Source organism: Sceloporus occidentalis, unplaced genomic scaffold, assembly GCF_023333645.1.
Source record: "Sceloporus occidentalis isolate IW3139 unplaced genomic scaffold, rSceOcc1.0.p SCAF_2, whole genome shotgun sequence".
NCBI lineage: Eukaryota > Metazoa > Chordata > Lepidosauria > Squamata > Phrynosomatidae > Sceloporus > Sceloporus occidentalis.
The window spans coordinates 33,674,395-33,693,702 of NW_028316982.1; the positions used below are offsets into that span (position 1 = coordinate 33,674,395).

The window sequence follows — 19,308 nt, forward strand, 5'->3', positions numbered from 1 at the left end:
AAATTTCTAGACTTATACATGAGTATATATAGTAGCTCGTATTATTTAGAAACAAGAAATAAAGCCCTCTAAGGGGTAAACTGCTGGAGTCTGATTCTTTAATTAAACAGCTGTTTCACTAGGCATTGTTCCAGCAAGCTGCAAAGCCTGTTTGGAGTTTTGCACTGATCCTGAGTTGCGGAGGAACCAGCATCTTCATCCAGTTGGCACCAGACCGGGACCACGGGCAAGGTTTATCACCCAAAATATCAACAATAGCTTCACCCTAGGTTACCATAAGTTGGAAACAACTTGAAGGCATACAGTAATAAATGTGGTCCCTTGAGGAGAAAACTGCACCCTGGACCCAATGAGCATGCCAGTACAGATGTGGCACAACCACAAGCTGTGAGGCATTAAAATGTAGACAGAAAAAAATTGCTTTAAAAAACAAAACTGACCAGAAACTATTTTCCACAAATCACCACCTTACGGAATGGTTCATTAATGGCATGTGGTTCTCCATATATCATGGTTCAGTGACTGTACTGCACAAAACATGGGACTGATTGTTTTCAAAGTCATTGTGATTTTGAAAGCAGTTTTTGAAATCCCTGGACTCTGCAAAAATAACACTGAAAACTGTGCAAGCACCACTTATTGAAGTCCTCAAAGGCCACAGAGCAAGCCAAAGTTGCAAGTGATTTAAGCAAATTTAAATGGGTTACAATCCTTATTTCTAAGCTAAGAATGTTAGATCACAGGCATAGTCATGGGGAGAAACAGGGATGGGTGGATCTACATGTGGTGTGTGTGTGCTTACTTGCTACTGACAGAAGAATAAGGAACTGCATCTCTACTGAGACCTCTTGGGATGTTACCTCTCTGTGGTCATCTGCATACATGGCAGAAAAATGGGGGAATGTCCTTGATTGGCATTTATTCAGTAACAGAATTTGGTTTTCCTCTGTCCATAATTTGTATTTTTGTGTATTTTCCTTTGTGCATAATTTGTATTTTTGATGCATAATACATCCAGGGCTATTTATTTATTTATATGATGCCACCACTTCTCATTCAAATGTTTTTATTTAAGCAGGCAATGTAGCTGTAAGCTGGTTAAGCATTTACACGAGATGCTTATGAACAACCAACTGTTTTCATGTTGCTGTTTTGATATACATTGTCCTGTTTTCATGTTTCTGCTTTGATATACATTGTCCTGACGTTGGTATACATCCCCCCCCCACCCTTGAGACATACAGAAGCGCAACACTTTACCAGATCTTCAGCAGTTTTAAGCGGCTTAGTATCAGGCAGCTGCTTCCTGGACAGCCTCCAAATATACTGTGTAGCAAGTTTAAAGTGCAGCTCCTTGACAACGTTCTCCTGGGCACATGTTACAAGAAGAGCTTCCCAGAAGTCCACTAAGAGCTGGGCAACAGTATCTTCTTCCTGGGCACACAGCATCTGCTTTCCGAAACATTAAAAGGAAGAAAGTAATCACAAAAATAATATTCTGCCATCCTACCTCCTCACAAGACATTGTTCCTTTGATTTTTCAGCTGATTATTCTTCAGCTGTAAAACAATCCACATAGTTATGAAAAATACTAGGATATCAGAAAAGCTGAGTAGGTATGATAATTCAAGACCAGGGGTAGGCAACCTTTTTGAGCCGGGGGCCGGGTTGCTGTCCCTCAGACAACTGGGGTCCGAAGCCGGGGGTGGAGCTTCCACCCTCCAGGGGCGGGGCCGCATGCCAGGGGTGGAGCTTCCACCCTCCAGGGGCGGAGCCGCATGCCAGGAGCAGAGCTTCCATCCTCTGGGGGCCAGGCCTCCTCCTTTTTGCTGGTCCCTGACGGGGCCCCAGGCCCGTCAGAGGCTGGGAAAGAATGGAAGCAAAAAACAGCAGGGGCCGCCAGCGCTGGAGGCCTCCCCCTCTTTGCCGGCTCCTAACGGGGCCCCAGGCCCCATCAGAGGCCGGCAAAAAAGCCGGCGGGGGCCACCAGCGCTGGAGGCCTCCTCCTCTTTGCCGGCCCCCAACGGCCCCAGAGGCCCACTGCCGCCGCCGGAGCCCTCTTGGAGGGCCCCAGCAATGGCATCGGGCCTCCTAGAGGCCCGTTGCCACCGTCAGAGCCCTGTTTGAGGGCTCCGGCGGCTGCAGCGGGCCTGCTAGAGGCCATCGCCAATGGTGGCAAAGTCTCGCGCGACCTTTCCTGTGGTCGCGCGAGACTTCACCTCTGGGCCGCCGCCATTTTTTCCTCAAAATGGCAGTGAAGTCTCGCGCGAGCACAGAAAAGGTCACGCGAGACTTCGCCGCCATTTTGAGAAATAAAATGGCGGCGCCCGGAGCAGTTCGGCGGCGGCAGGAGTTAGCAGGAGCCAGCCAAAAGGCCATTGGCTAGGGGTGCCAAGAGTTGCAGTTCAACAATTTCTGGAAAGCTGCATGAGTCCTAATACAGCTGGCCACATTATGATCAACCCTTTCAAATATTACAGTTGTCTATGAATACAGATCCAGGGATGGTTAGCTACTGTTGTACAGAGAAAAATACTTATGTGAAATGGCACAGGAGCTGTATTTTGCACTCTAAAACATTTTTTCTAATCAAGGAAGTTTTGACAACAAAACTTTCTGTAGATCATATCTGCTTTCGTTGTTGTTGTTGTGTGACTTCAAATCGTGTCTGACTTATGGCAAACCTAAGGCGAACCTATCATGGGGTTTCCTTGGCAATATTTGTTCAGAGGAAGTTTGCCACTGGCTTTCCCTGAGGCTGAGAGCATGTGACTTGCCCAAGGTCACCTTGTGGGTTTCATGGCCAAGCAGGAATCGAACGCTGGTCTCCAGAGATGTATTCCAATGCTCAAACCATGCCACACTAGTTGTAATCCTTGCTAAAAAGAAACAGTGAACTATGAATTCATTATGTTTTTCTCTGGCTGTTTAGGTATGTCAAGAATGACTCTAGCTTTTATTCACAACTGATGTTATGAATGTGTAACCTAGCTATGTATTAATAACTGATTCCTATTCCTATTCACAATCCCTAGATATTCAACAGTGTAGGGAATACATAGGGAACATAAACGTTCTCCACTCCTGACTTACTGGGCAGCAGCTGCTGTGAGTGATGGGAGTTGATGTTTCTGTTGATCAGGACACAGCAGGCTGACACTCCTACCCACCTCCTGTGAGCAATCTTCTGTGTGAGGAGGGATTGTGACAGAGATACTGCTTCTGACTGTTGTACTGGAGATCGCTTGTAATGGAAGGGTGTGAACATCAATCTGCTGCATCCTGATCAACAGGAGAATTGACACATTCAGTTAGGAATAGGTGGAATGTAAGGCTGGGAGACACTACTTAGCTACATAACTAATACGAGTTACATAGCTAAGGTCTTGGGATGGGAAACAGCACAGCTCACTGAGTTCTAAATAAAAAGTGAAATGAATAAAAGTGTAACATGACAGACCTTGATATATAAGTCTGCTTCTTCAAGTTCAATTTTATTGTTCTCGTGTAAAGCCAATAATGAAGCCACAAGGAATCCAGGTCTTGTCTCCCTGAGGTAAATAGCAAGTTCTGTTGGGATGATTTGCCCTTTAATTTGCTGTCTTAGGAGTCTTGGCTCCACAATAAAGCCACAAACCAGCATCATCTGCAGAGAAAAAATAGGAGGGAAGAGGAGATAATTTAGATGTTGATGTCCAGCCCACAAATGAGGATTTGATTCACACTTTACTTTTTGAACTCTGGGGTGCAGATTTAACATCTCTGATGCAGGCCATAAGGTTGCACATCCTTTGCTCCTTTCTCTCTGCTATGTCTAATCAAGGTTGAATATTAGACTGGTATCAACATTAATCACAGTTAATGTTAACCAGGTTTACACATAAATGAAGATCACATTGACTCTAGTTTTTTTTTAATCAGAGGGCCCCTCCAGCAGCTATGGAGGTGACACCAACTGGCAAAACCCAGAAAAATCCAAGCAGCTATCTCAGAAGAATGCACACTTCTTAAAACCAATCTAGAACAGTGCAAAGTAAAAAGGTTTGTTGCTATGTAACTGTCAACTGTGAACTAGCATTGAAAAAATTCTTGCTCCAGAATTTGACTAGGGGGAATGGTATTCATGATTTCAACACCTACTTCTAAGTGGGGTTCCACAGGAATATTAAATCTTTACAAGCCCTAAAAAGCATTTTCACTTAATTATAAAAACAAATAAACTGCTCTCCTAAGCCTCAAATTGTTTTCAGAAAAAACAACAACAACAATTTTGAATTCTACAGATTGGAGGAGCTTCTAGACAAGGCTTTTATCATGCATGTAGTGTATTTCACTCATAGGATTTTATCTGGAGGGAGATGCCTTCAGATAACGTCTGGAGATGCCTCCAGATTCCTAGGTGAACAGGTGGGATATAAATAAAAAAATATTGTTGTTGTTGTTATTATTAGATGGTTCCAGCCAAAGCCATGTTCTCTTTTTACTTCTTCAGCCATTTTTTAAAAAAATTCAAATTAAAACACCAGAAAAAATGGAACAGCTGTACATTGCTTTTGGACTATTAACGCCATTAAGGGCTTTATCACATGCAGCTTTTAAACCATGACTCCCACAGGAAGGAAGCAGCATCAGTAACATCGATCGCATGACACCACTTCCCTCCCGTAGCTGCCCCATCCCACAGCCATCTCTTTTCATTTATGGGAGAAACCCATAAATGAGCTGCCAACAGTGTGATGCCCTGGGTGAAGAAAGCCATTCCTGGGGCAATTACGTTACTGGCAGTTACATGGTGTCATTTCCCCCTGCTACCAGCTTCCCCCCTTCCCCCTTCACTATTTTTAATTTTTTTCTCCTCTTTTTGATGCACAATTCCAGAGCGCCACAGCAACAAGGTTTCTTGTAAAAAAATTAAAATGTTAAATCAAGGCTGCAGATCTTCAAAATAGTGCAAGATAAGTTAATAAAATAAAATAAAATAAAATAAAATAAAATAAAGGCATGCCAGGGAGGGAAGGAGAGTGGAGTTAAGGGAGCGTGATGGAAGCAGCAGTCTCCAGTCGCATGAATGAAAATGATGCAGTAACAGTGGCAATAAAAGTGGTACATTGCCATACCCCCCCTTGATTGTAGTGAGAAAGGGGCTGCTGTGATAAAGCACTAAGAGGTGAAACAGACTGCCCCTTTGCACTGATGTCCGGACTGCTTCAGAATGCAGTGTTTTGACATCGTATGCTCTGAAGCTACTCAGAAGCTGGCTTCCAGCTGCCTGGCTGCCCACACATTGGCCAGCTTCTGGGCAATTTGGAGGCATGGCAGTTACATGCCATAAGCCCCCAACATGCCGGAAAGCCGCTGCAGGGCCATGGAAGAGCTGCTAAAGGCGGCTTTTCTGCAACTGAAAAAGGAGCAGTTGAAAACTGTTCCTTTTTTGGCTGGCACTGCAGTGGATTGGGATTGGGATGTGTGGCTGCCACAGCCCCAGTCGGTCATTGGGTGGGGCAGCTTCATCCCATCTGGGTTATCTATTTTGGCCCTAAGTCTCAGTGTAGAAGAGCTCCCAATCTTGCCATAATGACTTAGAAACCTATGTAAAGAAAATGAATAAAGCCAACACACCAGGAAATAGCCTCATGACAGGGTTTGTGGTAGCAAGGGATTGGAATAGAAGCAAAAAAGATGCAGTGATTCCACTCATCAATGACAGAGTTAGGAAAATATAATCATTTGAAAGTTCCAGAATCCTCTTGCCAGCACAGCCATTGTTCATGCTGGCTATGCACTTGTGGAATTTGCAGTCCAACTTCTGACCAGTACTCAGTTGCTGTCTGACATATTGACATAATGGGTAAGAAAAGTAATATGGTTTCGAGAGAGAAAGATTGTGTGTGTATATGAAACACTTATAGTCACTCATCAATTAGTTTCTCTTCCACCAAATTCCAATTAACAGCATATTATCTTTCTTCAGCTTCTTCTCTGTTTAGCCTGAAACACAGAGGGATATAAAAACTTTAGGCCTGGCCTTAAAGGAATTGGCTTCCATACAAATCAATAAAATATGGCCAGGAGAATCCACTCTCATTTGCCACAATCAAGAATGCCAGAAGTTGTCTTATTCCTTAAGTGAGTACTGTCTATTTGGGCCAGCAAGGGTCACCTAAAATGCTAGTCTTTCTTATTACCTGCTACCTAATTATTTTAACTGGAAATACAGGGGACCAAAGCATTGAAAGCAAGAGATCCACTGGAATATAAGGACGAAAATGGCTCCGGGAAAGGGAGGCACTGAGGTGAAATATAAAATAACTGGTTAAAATGTAACAGAATGTAGGAATACACACACACACACACACTGTGTGTGTGTATTGTATATATTAAGAATATTAATTAATATATTTTTTTAAAAAAGCAAGACATCCACCCACAGCTGTTGTCCTTTCCAAAAGCAGGGAACAGATTACTGTTTGCTTTAGAAGATTCTAGCTAATGGTGTGTCTTAATGGGACACATCTTTGATTGCCTCTGTTTTCCTCCACCGGGAGGAGGACTCAAACCATCACACAAAAATAGTTATGTGTCAGCCAGTGACAGTTACCTCAGCATATTTGTCCAGTTCATTTTTACATCTCTCCTGATCTCCAATTTTCAGAGCCATAGAAGCCTTGGTTAGGGTTACCACAATAGAGGGCACAATTGCTTCCACCTTCTCTAGATATTCCATTGCAATTCTGGGGCACACATGTTTCAGGCAAGGACTGCAGATGACATGGGGCATCTGGCTTGGCTCAGCAAGGTAGAATATATGGAGCACTTTTGCTGCCAGCTCCTGGTAAAATAAGGAGATGTTTAAAACAAATGTTGGTTATGGTCATGTTACCACTACAAGCCCCCTCTTTATTTATGAATGTTCTGAGCAAGGTATTCCTTAAGAATACTAATAGAGCAAAACTGATTGATGCCATTTCAAAAATCATAAAGGAAACACAGGAGTAGGTGAGGCCATTCTTTGACTCATTAAGAGAAATGCATGGGGAAAAACCCCTCAACCACAGAATGTTCTTTATTTAGAACATCTGCCTTAAATCCTACTTCTCTATCCTTATTTATTGTTTGGTGGGCTTTCTTGGCAAGATTTGTTCAGAGGAGGGTTTGCTTTTGTCTCTCTCTCTCTCAAGCTGAAAGTGTATGACTTCCCCAAAGCCACACAGTGGATTTTCCATGGCTGAGTGAGGATTCGAACTCTGGTCTCTAGAATCATAGTCCAGTACTCAAACCATCATTGCATGCTGGCTATCATCTATACTTAATATGTAGTAATAAACAGGTGACTCTTTCAGCCATCAATAAGTGCTATGCTAAATTTTCTCACTTTTATCAATGCACAGTATTGATAAACGTGTTTTTTCAAATGCTCCAGGCACAACACATTATTTACCATTGCAATTTTAATTGCAAGTCAGCATTATTTCTCCTAAATTATATTGGGAGAGGGTATCCTTAATGGAATGTAAAAACAAGCAATCTTTTTCAGAATGAGGACATCTTTTTTAAAGGTGCACCACTGTAAATGTCTTTTGCTGAATTTATTTTTTTTATTTATATGCTCCTTTTATCACAAAGGCAGCTTACAATTGAGCTGAACATGAACATATTTTTCCAACAAAAGAGAAGCAATTAATATAAAGTAAAATATAAGCCGTCATTTTCCAAGATTAATATACTGTAAAATTACTTCACGAGAATCAGCTTGGATGCTGCTTCAAATAAATTCCACACTCACAAAAGTAGTTCATTCATTTGAGAGTCAACTGACATGTCAACAACAGGCTTGTTCACCAAATATTACTCAAGCCACCAGGCACTGTCTGCCATATTTTTAAAAGGTACATTCTGGATGGCTGTGGCCAAAGTTGCTTCTACAAAGATGTCTCAGTTCTTGCCTCACAGCTAATTCTGCTCATGTGCACAGAGCATGCTGCAAGCCAAGGAAGTAGGGGAACACAAAAGCACACAAGACATTTCCTAGAGAGAAAGGAAAGCAGAAGACCACACAGAAATAAAGAGTTCAGTGTCTTACTTCACTTAGTTCTTCCTCCAAGTCTTCATAAAGGGAATGATGTAAATAAAATATAAATCCCTTCTCATGTTTTTGTGTTTTATCATCAAGAGTTGAATCTACTCTCTTCAGAACTTCAGTTATGGATAGACCAGACATCTTATAGTAAGGCAGTGCAAGGTGGAAGTCTTTGGTGTCAAACCTGGAAGTACAAAAAGTATCAGATCAAGAAATTTCATATACACATCAATTTATCATAACAGAAGAACTTCCCTAAGATTATTAATCAATGATAGAGGTTTTATTTTATTTTATATAGAGGACCTGATTACAGGAGATCTCCAGGGAGCTCTCCAGCCTCTTGCTTCTTCTTTTGAGTTGCCCCAACAGGGGCACTCATGGTCATTTATTACTAAAGCAAACATGGGCAGCTGGCAAACATTCCTGCCTTAATATTGTGTTTAATATCAGCCTGTTACTTCAGTCTAAAGCTGGTTGCCAACATCATCTTAGTTCTAACATAACAGTGATAAAGACAAGTCTTATGCATAAAATAATAATAATAATAATAACTATTATTATTATTATTATTATTATTATTATTATTTATAGCCCACCTTTCCCTGTGTTGGATCAAGGTGGGTAACAGCATATAAAAAGAGAAAACAATAATATCAAAAGTATTCAAATTGGTCCAAAGAGAAACAATTTAGACACGTGGAGAGTGAAATTAGGGGATCAATTTTGGAAGGCCCACCGGAAGAGATCTGTTTTTATTGCCTTCTTAAAGGCCTTGAAAGATGTTAGTTGGCAGATCTCATCCGGAAGATTGTTCCAGATTTTTGGACCGGCAGAAGCAAATGTCCTCTGGGAGGTAGTTACTAGTCTAGTTCTCTGTGACTGTAGTAGGTTCTTCCCTGAGGACCTGAGAGTGCAGGAAGGATTATATAGGAGGAGGCGTTCCCTCAGATAAGCTGGACCCAAGCCATGTAAGTCTACAAGGCAGAAGCAGGCAGTTGGTAAATACACTGAAATTCAAAAATATCCAAAATCTGAAACACAAATATTTTGGATAAAGGAGACTCAAACTGTATTACTTACATCCTGCCCTCTATTATGAGATCTCAGGGTAGCATATGAGTCAAAGTCATTTAAGCAGACCCAAAACATACTGCAGAAATAATCCAGTTTGAGGCTACTTTAACTGTCCTGATTCAATGCTAGGGAATTCTGGGAACTGTAGTTTTGTGAGACATTTGGCCTTCTCTGTCAGACAGCTCTGATGCCACAATAAACTACAATTCCCATGATTGCCTAGCACTGAGCCAGGGAAGTTAAAGTGGGCTCAAACTGGATTATTTCGGCATTATGTTTTGGATCACAAATAATTTAAAATAATGAAAATAATTTAAAGAGATTAAAAGCATATTTAACCAATTTAAAACAGATTTAAAGGTTACATCAGTTTAGAACCATGTACACTGTACTTTGGAGTAAATCCTGCACTCTAGTTTAACTATGTTAGTAAGGAAAAATAAGAGCAGAAATAGCTCAACTGTTAGTATATTTCCATAAGACATCCAAACCTGCTGTAGCAGTCTCCTAGGAGAGCACAACTTTCTTGAAATGCTTCTAGGAGTTCTTCCTTCTCTTCTGATGCCTTCAGATCAGGGTCCATTAGAGCTGTTCTGATTAACAAATGAGCCTCACTCAGAAGGTGGATACAGCTCTCTGTTTTGACATTTTCATATGTCTTGCTATACTCTACCTAGGGAAGGAATGGAGCACACCATTAAGAGAAAAAAAGCCTTGCAGGCAGAGGTAATGTTAATAAATGCATCAGGTCATTAAGCAGCATCATGAGTTAATATGTCCATAAAACAAAAACAAAACAAAAAACAGAATAATACTATACCATTTCTCTATAAAGTTGTAGAGTTGAAGTTGTATGCACGATATATAAATTCCATCCTGGCTCAGATTCGGTAAAAACCTTGGATTTGATGCTGTCACTTTTTCTGGAGCTGAAAGATGTATGTAGGTGCATGTATTTTAAACCACAACTACATCTTTGGCACATTTGTTGTTTGAATGCATTCACTGACAATGAAAGTTAGGGATGATGTATTTATGACACATCTATTGATGCGTCTTTTCCCTCTGACTTAAATAAACCACAACTGTGCTTCAACAAAAACGGAGGAATGGCTGTACTTACAGGAGTCTCCTTGAAGTTTTTTTCCTTTCCGTGATGTCTTCAGTATCTGCTTTTGTCAAAATTATGATGTGATTCTTGAAGTGAGAGATGGCTTTCAGCCCTATAAAAAGCTGCATTCTCAAGGTACAGACATTCAATGATATAGGTGGACAAGCCTGTGAAGAACAGGGCAGTTTATTTTCAGCAGATTCAAATATTAAATATTTATAATCAAGAACTCTGACAGGTTTTTACTGATTTACAATTACTTTAAACTCCTGACTATCACTTATTCAAGAGGTACAAACTAAAAAACAATCTTCTAACACGTTAATGTCTACATTACTGATGTTTATAGTTGTAGTGCATGGCAACAGAAGGAACTAACTATTAATTCACATTGGATTTCTAACACCAGTCCAGACTTGTCCATGATCAGGGTAAACCCATAGCCTGCATACACTGTACCATTTTGCGCTCCTATTCACAGTTGCTATCAGTGAGTGCAGCATTTGTGGGAAACTCAGTGACAGCTGCTGAACTTTGGCTACATCCACACTGGAGAAATAACCCAGTTTGGCACCACTTTAACTCTGCTCTGTGGGCTATGCTCCGCTCTGGGCCCAGAACAAACTCCAACTTCCAGAATTTCATAGCCTTGAACCAGGGCAGTTAAAGCGGTGCCAAACCGGGCTACTTCTCCAGTGTGGATGCAGCCTTCAACAGTTATAGAAACTCAGCAGCAGTGCACCTGTATTGCATTGGAGGGGATTCAGTACAACCCAACAGGTTTGGAAAAGAAGCCTAAAAGGCCTATCTCCCTATACATACTGTACATGATCGAATTCTAAGATCTTTGGAGGGAAGTTCAGCCATTTTCATAGCCAAGTTGGTGAGGACACAGTGGCTCCTCCATGACTGTGGAACTCCCTTCTATGGAAGGTCCATTAACTCCCACACCCTCCCTTTCTGCCATTTAGACAGACCTTTGACTGATTTAATCATGTGACAGAGGAATATTCAAAGTGGTATTCTCTGTTTTTATTTTGCCTGCTTTTAATTACACTTTAAAATGTATTTTACACTGTTTTTAACCATGTGCTTTTAACAGAACTGATGTTTAATTGCTTTTTAAACTTCTATGTTAGTATATTATCAGCTAAACTTTTATTTTAAATTTTGTAAGCCAGTTTGGGTCCCCTGGCAGGAGAAAGGTGGTATTTACACTAAATGAATAAATAACCAATGAAGTCTCTCAACCTTGGGAAGCTGCTTGTTTGTATCCCAAACATATCCACAATCATGAGGAGAAATGTAAGAATTAAATGTCATTATGTAAATATAAGAAGCTTTTGTCAGTTCCACCATGGCATCTGAGGAAGTAGACTAAAGTCTACGAAAGGTCATGCTGCCAATTTATTTCTTTGAGTTAGTCTCAAAGGTCCTACAAGATCTATCTACCTACATTAGCAACTTTGTTTCCCCCTTCCAACTTATTCTACCAACATCTGAAAAGGTACTTAATAAATGAATAATTTACCATTGCTTAGGAATTGGTCTGAAGTGAATTACTGTGCAAAAGATTAGACTAAGGAGCAGATGTCAGAGCCCAGTCAGTGTACAGTACCTTCAGTGTTGTGTCAATATAGGGATCTTTGTCACGTGCTGCTGCTGCACTGCATCTCACTGTAAAGCACTGCAGGCTGTTGCTAAAAAAGAAGATCAAGAATAGGAGGAAGAGGAGGACCCATTAGAAATCAAATTATATACATTTTATAAGCAAAGTGCAGCTGGAAAATTAACAAAACTCCAGCAAGTTACTCAGCTAACTGATGGCCAGATTTCATTGTCCCCTCCTAGTTACATACATGTCCTTGGAAATGCTCTCTGCCCCATGCAGAAACTTTAAGAATTCTAGTTCCCAAGACAGTACTGGTACCTCAGAATTTGAAGGAACATAAGGGCATTTCCAAAGCAGGCAGCAGTGCTGTGTTGTCCATGTCAACTCTGCACTAGAACCCAATTATACAAATATGCAAACATTTTCTTTGAACAAAATACCATCTGGATGTTGAACTGTTAAAATAGTTTGAGAAGAAGAACTCTAGGCATAATTGGCCACTGGGGCTTAATCTGGTCCACCAACATTCCCTGGTTGGGTCTCCCAGTCTCTGAAGCTTTACCTCCTGAAACAGGAGAACAGGAAGGAGTGAAGAAGTTCAATGGGTCAGGAAGCTGGTCCATTCAAGAGCTGGTTTGAAAAGCCCCAACAGATAGGGACTCAATTATATTATAGACACGGTCCCTGATAGCATCTGGCCTGCAAAAGATCAGTGGAGTGGGGATCCATCTGGCTATCCCAAACTAGTTCCATACCCCATTTTAGCTCAATATTAGGAGATGGGATTCATAGCGTAACTCCCAAAAACAAGAATTCTCATCTAGAAAGCCTCTGGTACCTGTAGATTGGGGTTCTTTAAAGGTGCTCCAAACAGATTCAGATACAAATGTCTGTATGGATGGCCTTCTTTAGAAAATATGATTGTCAACAGAACTCTTTAAAGTTAAAGACCTCCCAGCACATCCTTTTGGAAAAGGAATGGGATTGTGGTTGGAACCCTCTGAACCTTAAGGATGGGGAAGGGAAATTGTGAACTGAAGATGTACAAACATTAATACCTTGTGATAACATGCAGGAATCGTGGTGTTAGAACGGCCTGCTGGGATCTCTCTGAATATTGGTAGGTGGAAATCAGCTCCACCAAGTTAGCAATGGTGTAAAGGTAGCCAATGTGAGGCAGAGAGAAAAAACAGAACAGACTCAGAAGTTCTTGCTTAGTTGGATCGCCTCTGTCAGATGTCACAGAATTCTCTAGATAAATAAGGAAGACGAATATACTTTGTAGTGTATTTGCCATGTAGGAACTACAGTGCTACCTCGGGTTACGAAATTAATTCGTTCCGCGGCGCCGTTCGTAACCCGATACATTTCGCAACCCGAAAAGGCTTTCCGTTAGCGCTGGAAAGCCGCTAGCCGCGCTTCGCATTTAAATTTCGCGCCGAAATGAATTTCGTAACCCGAAAAATCTTTCGTTACCTGGAACAGTTTTTTCCAATCTAACTTTTTCGTACCCCGGAAATTTCGTAACGCGATCAATTCGTATCCCGGGGTACCACTGTAAATTAGTCAGAGGTTGTAAAGTTATTTTTCTGGGGCTGAACCTCCCAGAATACCCCATCCATCATGGCCAAAGCCCTAACTTTTTTTCAAGTTCTGAGATAAACACCAGTGAAAGTACTAGATTAAGCATTCTTACAATGCACTTATTAGACTGTTAGCCCCACTTAACAATGGGACTGACTTCTGAAAAACACATACTAGCTTGTCCTGGAAGTCCTAAGATTTAAAGGAGACATGTCTTGAAATGCTGAAAAGATGGTTGGTACTTTTTCTTTTTAAACATATAAGGGACCATCTTTTCAGCATATTGAAAAGCTAACACTTGAGATTCATGAAAAACTTCAGGATCCTGCTGTAAATTGTGTTTTTCAATAGTGCTTATTGGTATATACTATATACTGATATGAAATAAGTATACAAAATAATTATTGGCCTTGATTTAACCCACATTCTTCCCACAATATTTCTTCTCCAGTCTCACCCCTTTCCAAATCAGCATACTAACAAGTCTTGCTTCCATTTTTTCCATAATCTTGGCATGTCTTACTACAAAGCAATGTGTCAAAAGAACAAAAAGAATTTTTTAAAAGTTGAAAAGGTAACAGATTTTTTTTAAAATGACAGGACTGTTCTTTTAGAAGCACACAACTTATAAGTGAAGAGGAAAGTTTTTTTTTTAAAAAAATACTGAATATTTATGTATCTAAACTGTGTCATTTGAAATTGCATGTAAACATCAAATTAGTGTTTCTGTAATTGTGTAGGAGTTCGAGTGTTGAACTATGAATCTGGAGACCAGGGTTTAAATCCCTACTCAGCCACGGAAACCCAATGGTTGACCTTGGACAAGTTATACTCTCTCAGCCTCAGAGGAAGGCAAAAGCTTTGCGCCCTGGTGGCACAATAAGCCCTGGTGGCACAGTGGCTAAATGCCTGTACTTCAGCCACTCACTTACAAACCATAAGGTTGCGAGTTCAATACCAGCAAAAGGGCTCAAGCTTGACTCAGGCTTGCATCCTTCCGAGGTTGCTAAAATGAGCACCCAGATTGTTGGGGGCAATTAGCTTACACTTTGTAAACTGCTTAGGGAGTGCTTAAGTGCACTGGTAAGTGGTATAGAAATGTACTTGCTATTGCTAATAAAAGCAAATTCCCTCTGAACAAATCTTGCCAAGAAAACCCAGTAATATGTTCGCCTTAGAGTCACCATAAGTCAGAGATGACTTGAAGGCACACAACAACAATAGTGTTCTTAGAACATTAACAGTAATCCAATTTGAAATCAGTATGACTTCTATTAGCAGCATTTTTATGCCACATAAATTTAAATACACTACAGATTCACATTCTAAATGAAAGTATTCAAGCCAAACTCCATTTCTGTGTACCAGCTTTCCATGCCCTTCATTAATTAGTGTAATAATAATAATAATAATAATAATATAAACAGACATATCTTCTCCTATATCTTCCACAGAAAACTATGCATCCATAAACATACCTGTTTCATACATAGGTAGCAGCTGAAGAGAGTGCAGTTTGGCATCATCAACAGAGAAGACAAATGAGGACATATCTGGAGCAAAACGCCTGACAAGAAAGATGATGAGTTGAAATGTTATTGTGCTATGCCAACATATACAGGCTTCAGTGTGGTGCAATGCATAGCATGAGCCAAGTAAGAAATGGAGCCTTAACATTTCCCACCCTGATCTTTCATAGTGCATCAGAAGTTATTGTTGTGACTTTTGAAAATCCTATTTGAATACAATTCTAGTGCATGAGGGGAAGCTAACTCTCATCCCTCTATGTGAGTGGGTACATACACAAAGAGACTCACTGGAGTACATCAATAAGATGCCTTGATGGCCATATAAATATTCCACAGTGAGCTCTGATGCTCTGTAATAGTCTCTGATGTATAGAACACTGTAAGCTTTCATGCCACACTTACTATGGACCCAGTTGCACAGTATACACAATTTGTATGGAACCAAAAAACCCACATTAGGTTCTCTTCCTTTGTTAACTGCCCCACCTACTATTTAGGTCAGGCAGGAGAGGTCTGCTTGCCTTATAACCTAATGCAGCTCTGTTGGCAATGGCTATTATGCCTGTGTAGACTAATGTCAGAGTTGGTAAAACTAGCTTTCGTTGTTAACTGCCCTTGAGTGGATCCATGGTGACCCTGTGGATGAGACATCTCCAACACTCCCTGTCTTCCGCTGCTCTGCTTAGTTCCTGCAATTCATAGTCGTGATCTTTTTAGTAGAGTCCATCCATCCAGCATGTGACCTTCCTCTCTTTCTACCTCCCTCCACTTTTCCTAGTATTTTTTTTCCTCAGTGAGTCATGCCTTCTCATGGTGTTTCGGAAGTACAACAGCCTCAGTTTTGTTATCTTGGCTTCCATGGAGATTTCTGGCTTGATCTGCCCTAGGACCCGCTTGTTTATCTTTTTGGCTGTTCATGGGATCCTCTGCACTTTTTTTTCAAGTACCACTTCTCAAATGAAATGAATTGATTTTCTATCTTCTTTCTTAACTGTCCAGCTCTCACATCCATACTTTGTAATAGGGAATACAATGGCTTATATGATTCTAACTAGCTACCTTGATTTAAATTGGGAATGCTTAGAGTAAATTTTATAATATCATATTAAGGCTACAATCATGTATGACTCAATGTAGTGTAACAGGTCTATACACTGACCTATGCTAGGTTGAGCCATATACAGTCAGCCCTCTATATTAGTGGGCTAGCCATCCGCAGACTAGAGCATTATCATAAATGGTGGCTGCCCCATTATAGTCCATTGACAATAATGAGACTTGAGGCCCCATGTTTTTTGCTATTTGCGGTGTGTGTGTTTGTGTGTGTCTGGAACCAAATCCCTGCTGATACAGAGGGCTGACTGTAACACCACACTGAGTTTAGTGACCCACCTCTGAAGCACTCCACATGGCCACTCTCTGTTCTGTGGGGGAATGAACAGGATTGCAGGACTGTCTGGCTACCTTCTCACAGCCAGATGCAAAAGAATTACAGCTTCACTGAGACATCTGGAAAACTCCAGAGGACTTCAGAGCTAATTATAATTTTTCATCTACCTACAAGGAAGATGCTTCTACAATCTTGCCTTTTCTCCACAAAGTAGGAAACAGTTGTGGGGGTGGGGAGCTTCAGAGGCTGCTCAGTAAGTTGAGAGGGTTTGGGTGCTGTGAATGTGTAAGGGAAAACCAATCCCCACAGCATCCAAAAGAAGAGATATTCAAAGGAAACACACACACACACACGTATGTTCGTGAAAGGCTGCTAGCCACAGTCTGCCCTAAACTAATGGGGACACACTGTTAATGCTTTCGTATATACATATTTATTGAATGTATTAATTTATATTTCCAATAAAAAACAGTGATTATTACCTATAGAGGACATATTGTATTTGGTAATTGGATTCTTCACCAAATAAGCCCGTTGACTCCAGTGTCACAGATATCCCACATCGCCTACTTTCTTCCTCAAGCAGCTCCACTGGCTGCTGACAGATAACAAAATCATCTGACTCCAATGGAACTGAATAAAAATCTTCTTTTAAACCTTGAATAAAATAGAGTACCAGACTTACAAACCAACAAAAACAAAAACAACAGAGTATGAAGCCAGAAAGGTGGGGTGGGAAACCTGAAGGCCACATATAGCCTGTAGGGTCAATTTTGTACTCCTGGGCTTCTTCCACCCCACCCCCCAATAAAGCTTCCAAGCCAGAAAAAAAATCCAGCTCATAAATGAAAATTACTGGTCCTAGAAGTCTCTGATAGCAGCAATTATGCTTTAAAATAAGGTACCAGGCACAGTTTGCACCTGTGCCTTGACCTCACAACTGCTGTCCTGGGATTTTTGTTTGTTTGTTATAAAAATGGAAATGTTATTCTAGCCATATCTATTATTGTGAGGGGGAGGATGCTACATCCTGTTCTGGGCCCCATGAGCTGATAAGTGGCCCCAAACCTATAAAACTTGCCTGCCTTTTTACTGAATTAATTAAACAAACATGACCTTTAAGTTGAACCTAAAGAACCGTTACCAGTAGGAAAATATTTGATTGTGCTATTCTACAAAAGCTTACAATTCTTCAAAATGCGACAGTTGCTGCTGTGTGCCTTGGTTTCCGAATTAATGGAGATCCAAAGATGACTCTATCACAAGGTTTTCTTGGCAAGATCTATTGAGATGGGGTTTGCCATTGTCTTCTCCAGAGGGTATGAGAGTGTGACTTGCCCAAGGTTACCCAGTGGGTTTCCATGGCCAAGTGTGGATTTGAACCCTCGTTTCCTAGAGTACTAGTCTAACACTCCATCCACAACACCACACTCTCTGAAGTGCTATTATGCATAGATGAATATGACAACAACTCTAGTCCAAACTTGCACCAGCAAAACACTTTCAGATTAACTTGATATTTTTCAGAGTATACTTGTCCATGAAACGGACTGGGTGACCTGGAACAAACCACATACTCTCAGCCTCAGGGGAAGGCAATGGCAAATCTCCTCTGAACAAATCTTGCTAAGAAAACCCCACGATAGGTTTGACTTAGAATCTCCATCTGTCAGAAGGCAACAACAACAACAGCAGCAACTCTGGCAAGAGATATAAGATTCCTGTTCCTGAGCAGAGGCATTTTTGGACCCAATCTTTTCATAACAGTAAATTCTTCTTCTTTCTAACCACAACTTGCAATGATTGAAAATAAAACATTTCCCAACTATCACGATGGCTAAAAAACCTTCCAAAGCATACATCTAATGAGGATCTGCTTCCCCTCCTCTGTCCCCCATTCCAAACTATGACCCCAGAACTATGTACTTGTGATTTTAAACACCTTACTAACCTTCATGGACATTAGGAGGTTCTAGAGAGTCATAGATGTGCCGTCTCCTATTACCAGCAACTTTTTCAGCAGTTTCCAGTTTAATGACAAGGACTTCTAGTTCTGTTGTTATGGCTACATACCCGGCACAAAATGCAACCTCTGAAGGTATCAAATTTTGCATGTGCAAAACTAAGGTGCGTTCAAAGTCCAACACAGTCACGTCTTGACTCACAGTTAGACGCTTCAAGCAGAACAAGATCAGTTTATTCTTGCAGGCAACAAGCAGGTCTCCAGTTAAAGGACAAGAAGAAAAGCATAAAGGAGGATCCGAAAGAGGAACTTCTATAATTGACATTTGATCTTTAGCTGCTTCGGGATAGGGTTCCTCTAGATTGTGTCCCACAATTCGCACACACACACGTGCGCTCCCAGCTGACATGCATCTCCAATTCACATAAACCCGCAAGAAGAGGGTCTTGTTCTTCTCCTCAATGGTGACCACATAGTCTCCTGAAAAACAAAGAGTTTATTTTGAAAACATGCAATCAAAAATGGGAGAAAATGTAACTCTCACATGATCAAAAGTTTCTCTAATGAACTACAGCTGAAACCTCACTGCTCTGTTCTGTTGCCATGAGAAATTACAATCCCAAGTGACCAGTGGGGTCCCACAGGGCTCTGTCCTGGGCCCAGTGTTATTCAACATATTTATCAATGACTTGAATGACAGAATTCGGGGCATACTTATCAAATTTGCAGATGACACCAAATTAGGAGGAGTAGCTAATACCCCAGAGGACAGGATCAAAATTCAAAATGACCTGAATAGGCTAGAAAGCTGGGACAAAGCGAACAAAATGAAATTCAACAGGAGAAATGTAAGGTACTGCACTTACGGCAGAAAAATGAAATGCACAGATCTAGGATGGGGGACACCTGGCTGAACGAGATTTCATGTAAAAGGGATCTGGGAGTCCAAGTAGACCACAAGTTGA

The 19,308-nt window shown here is 40.9% G+C and overlaps 1 protein-coding gene across 7 annotated transcripts in view; it reads right to left on the reverse strand.

Annotated features, from left to right (window-relative positions):
- The window catches only part of HPS3 (HPS3 biogenesis of lysosomal organelles complex 2 subunit 1), a 37,591-nt gene that overhangs the window by 14,445 nt on the left and 3,838 nt on the right, over window positions 1-19,308 (reverse strand). For 5 of the 7 annotated variants that reach the window (XR_016279992.1, XM_089509073.1, XM_089509071.1 and 2 more), the window contains exons 2-13: window positions 18,332-18,823; window positions 16,863-17,037; window positions 14,940-15,028; window positions 12,936-13,128; window positions 11,884-11,965; window positions 10,278-10,432; window positions 9,975-10,083; window positions 9,646-9,827; window positions 8,081-8,261; window positions 6,599-6,829; window positions 3,461-3,646; window positions 1,261-1,449 (exon numbers count right to left, since the gene is read on the reverse strand). Coding sequence is in view for 5 of the 7 variants with exons in the window: in XM_089509071.1 (XP_089365197.1) it covers window positions 1,261-1,449; window positions 3,461-3,646; window positions 6,599-6,829; window positions 8,081-8,261; window positions 9,646-9,827; window positions 9,975-10,083; window positions 10,278-10,432; window positions 11,884-11,965; window positions 12,936-13,128; window positions 14,940-15,028; window positions 16,863-17,037; window positions 18,332-18,823 (2,264 nt within the window). In the remaining 2 variants the exon portion in view is untranslated. Of the gene's footprint in view, window positions 1-802; window positions 875-1,260; window positions 1,450-3,460; window positions 3,647-6,598; window positions 6,830-8,080; window positions 8,262-9,645; window positions 9,828-9,974; window positions 10,084-10,277; window positions 10,433-11,883; window positions 11,966-12,935; window positions 13,129-14,939; window positions 15,029-16,862; window positions 17,038-18,331; window positions 18,824-19,308 lie in introns of all 7 variants that reach the window. The other 2 variants (XR_016279993.1, XM_089509072.1) reach the window with 2 other exon arrangements.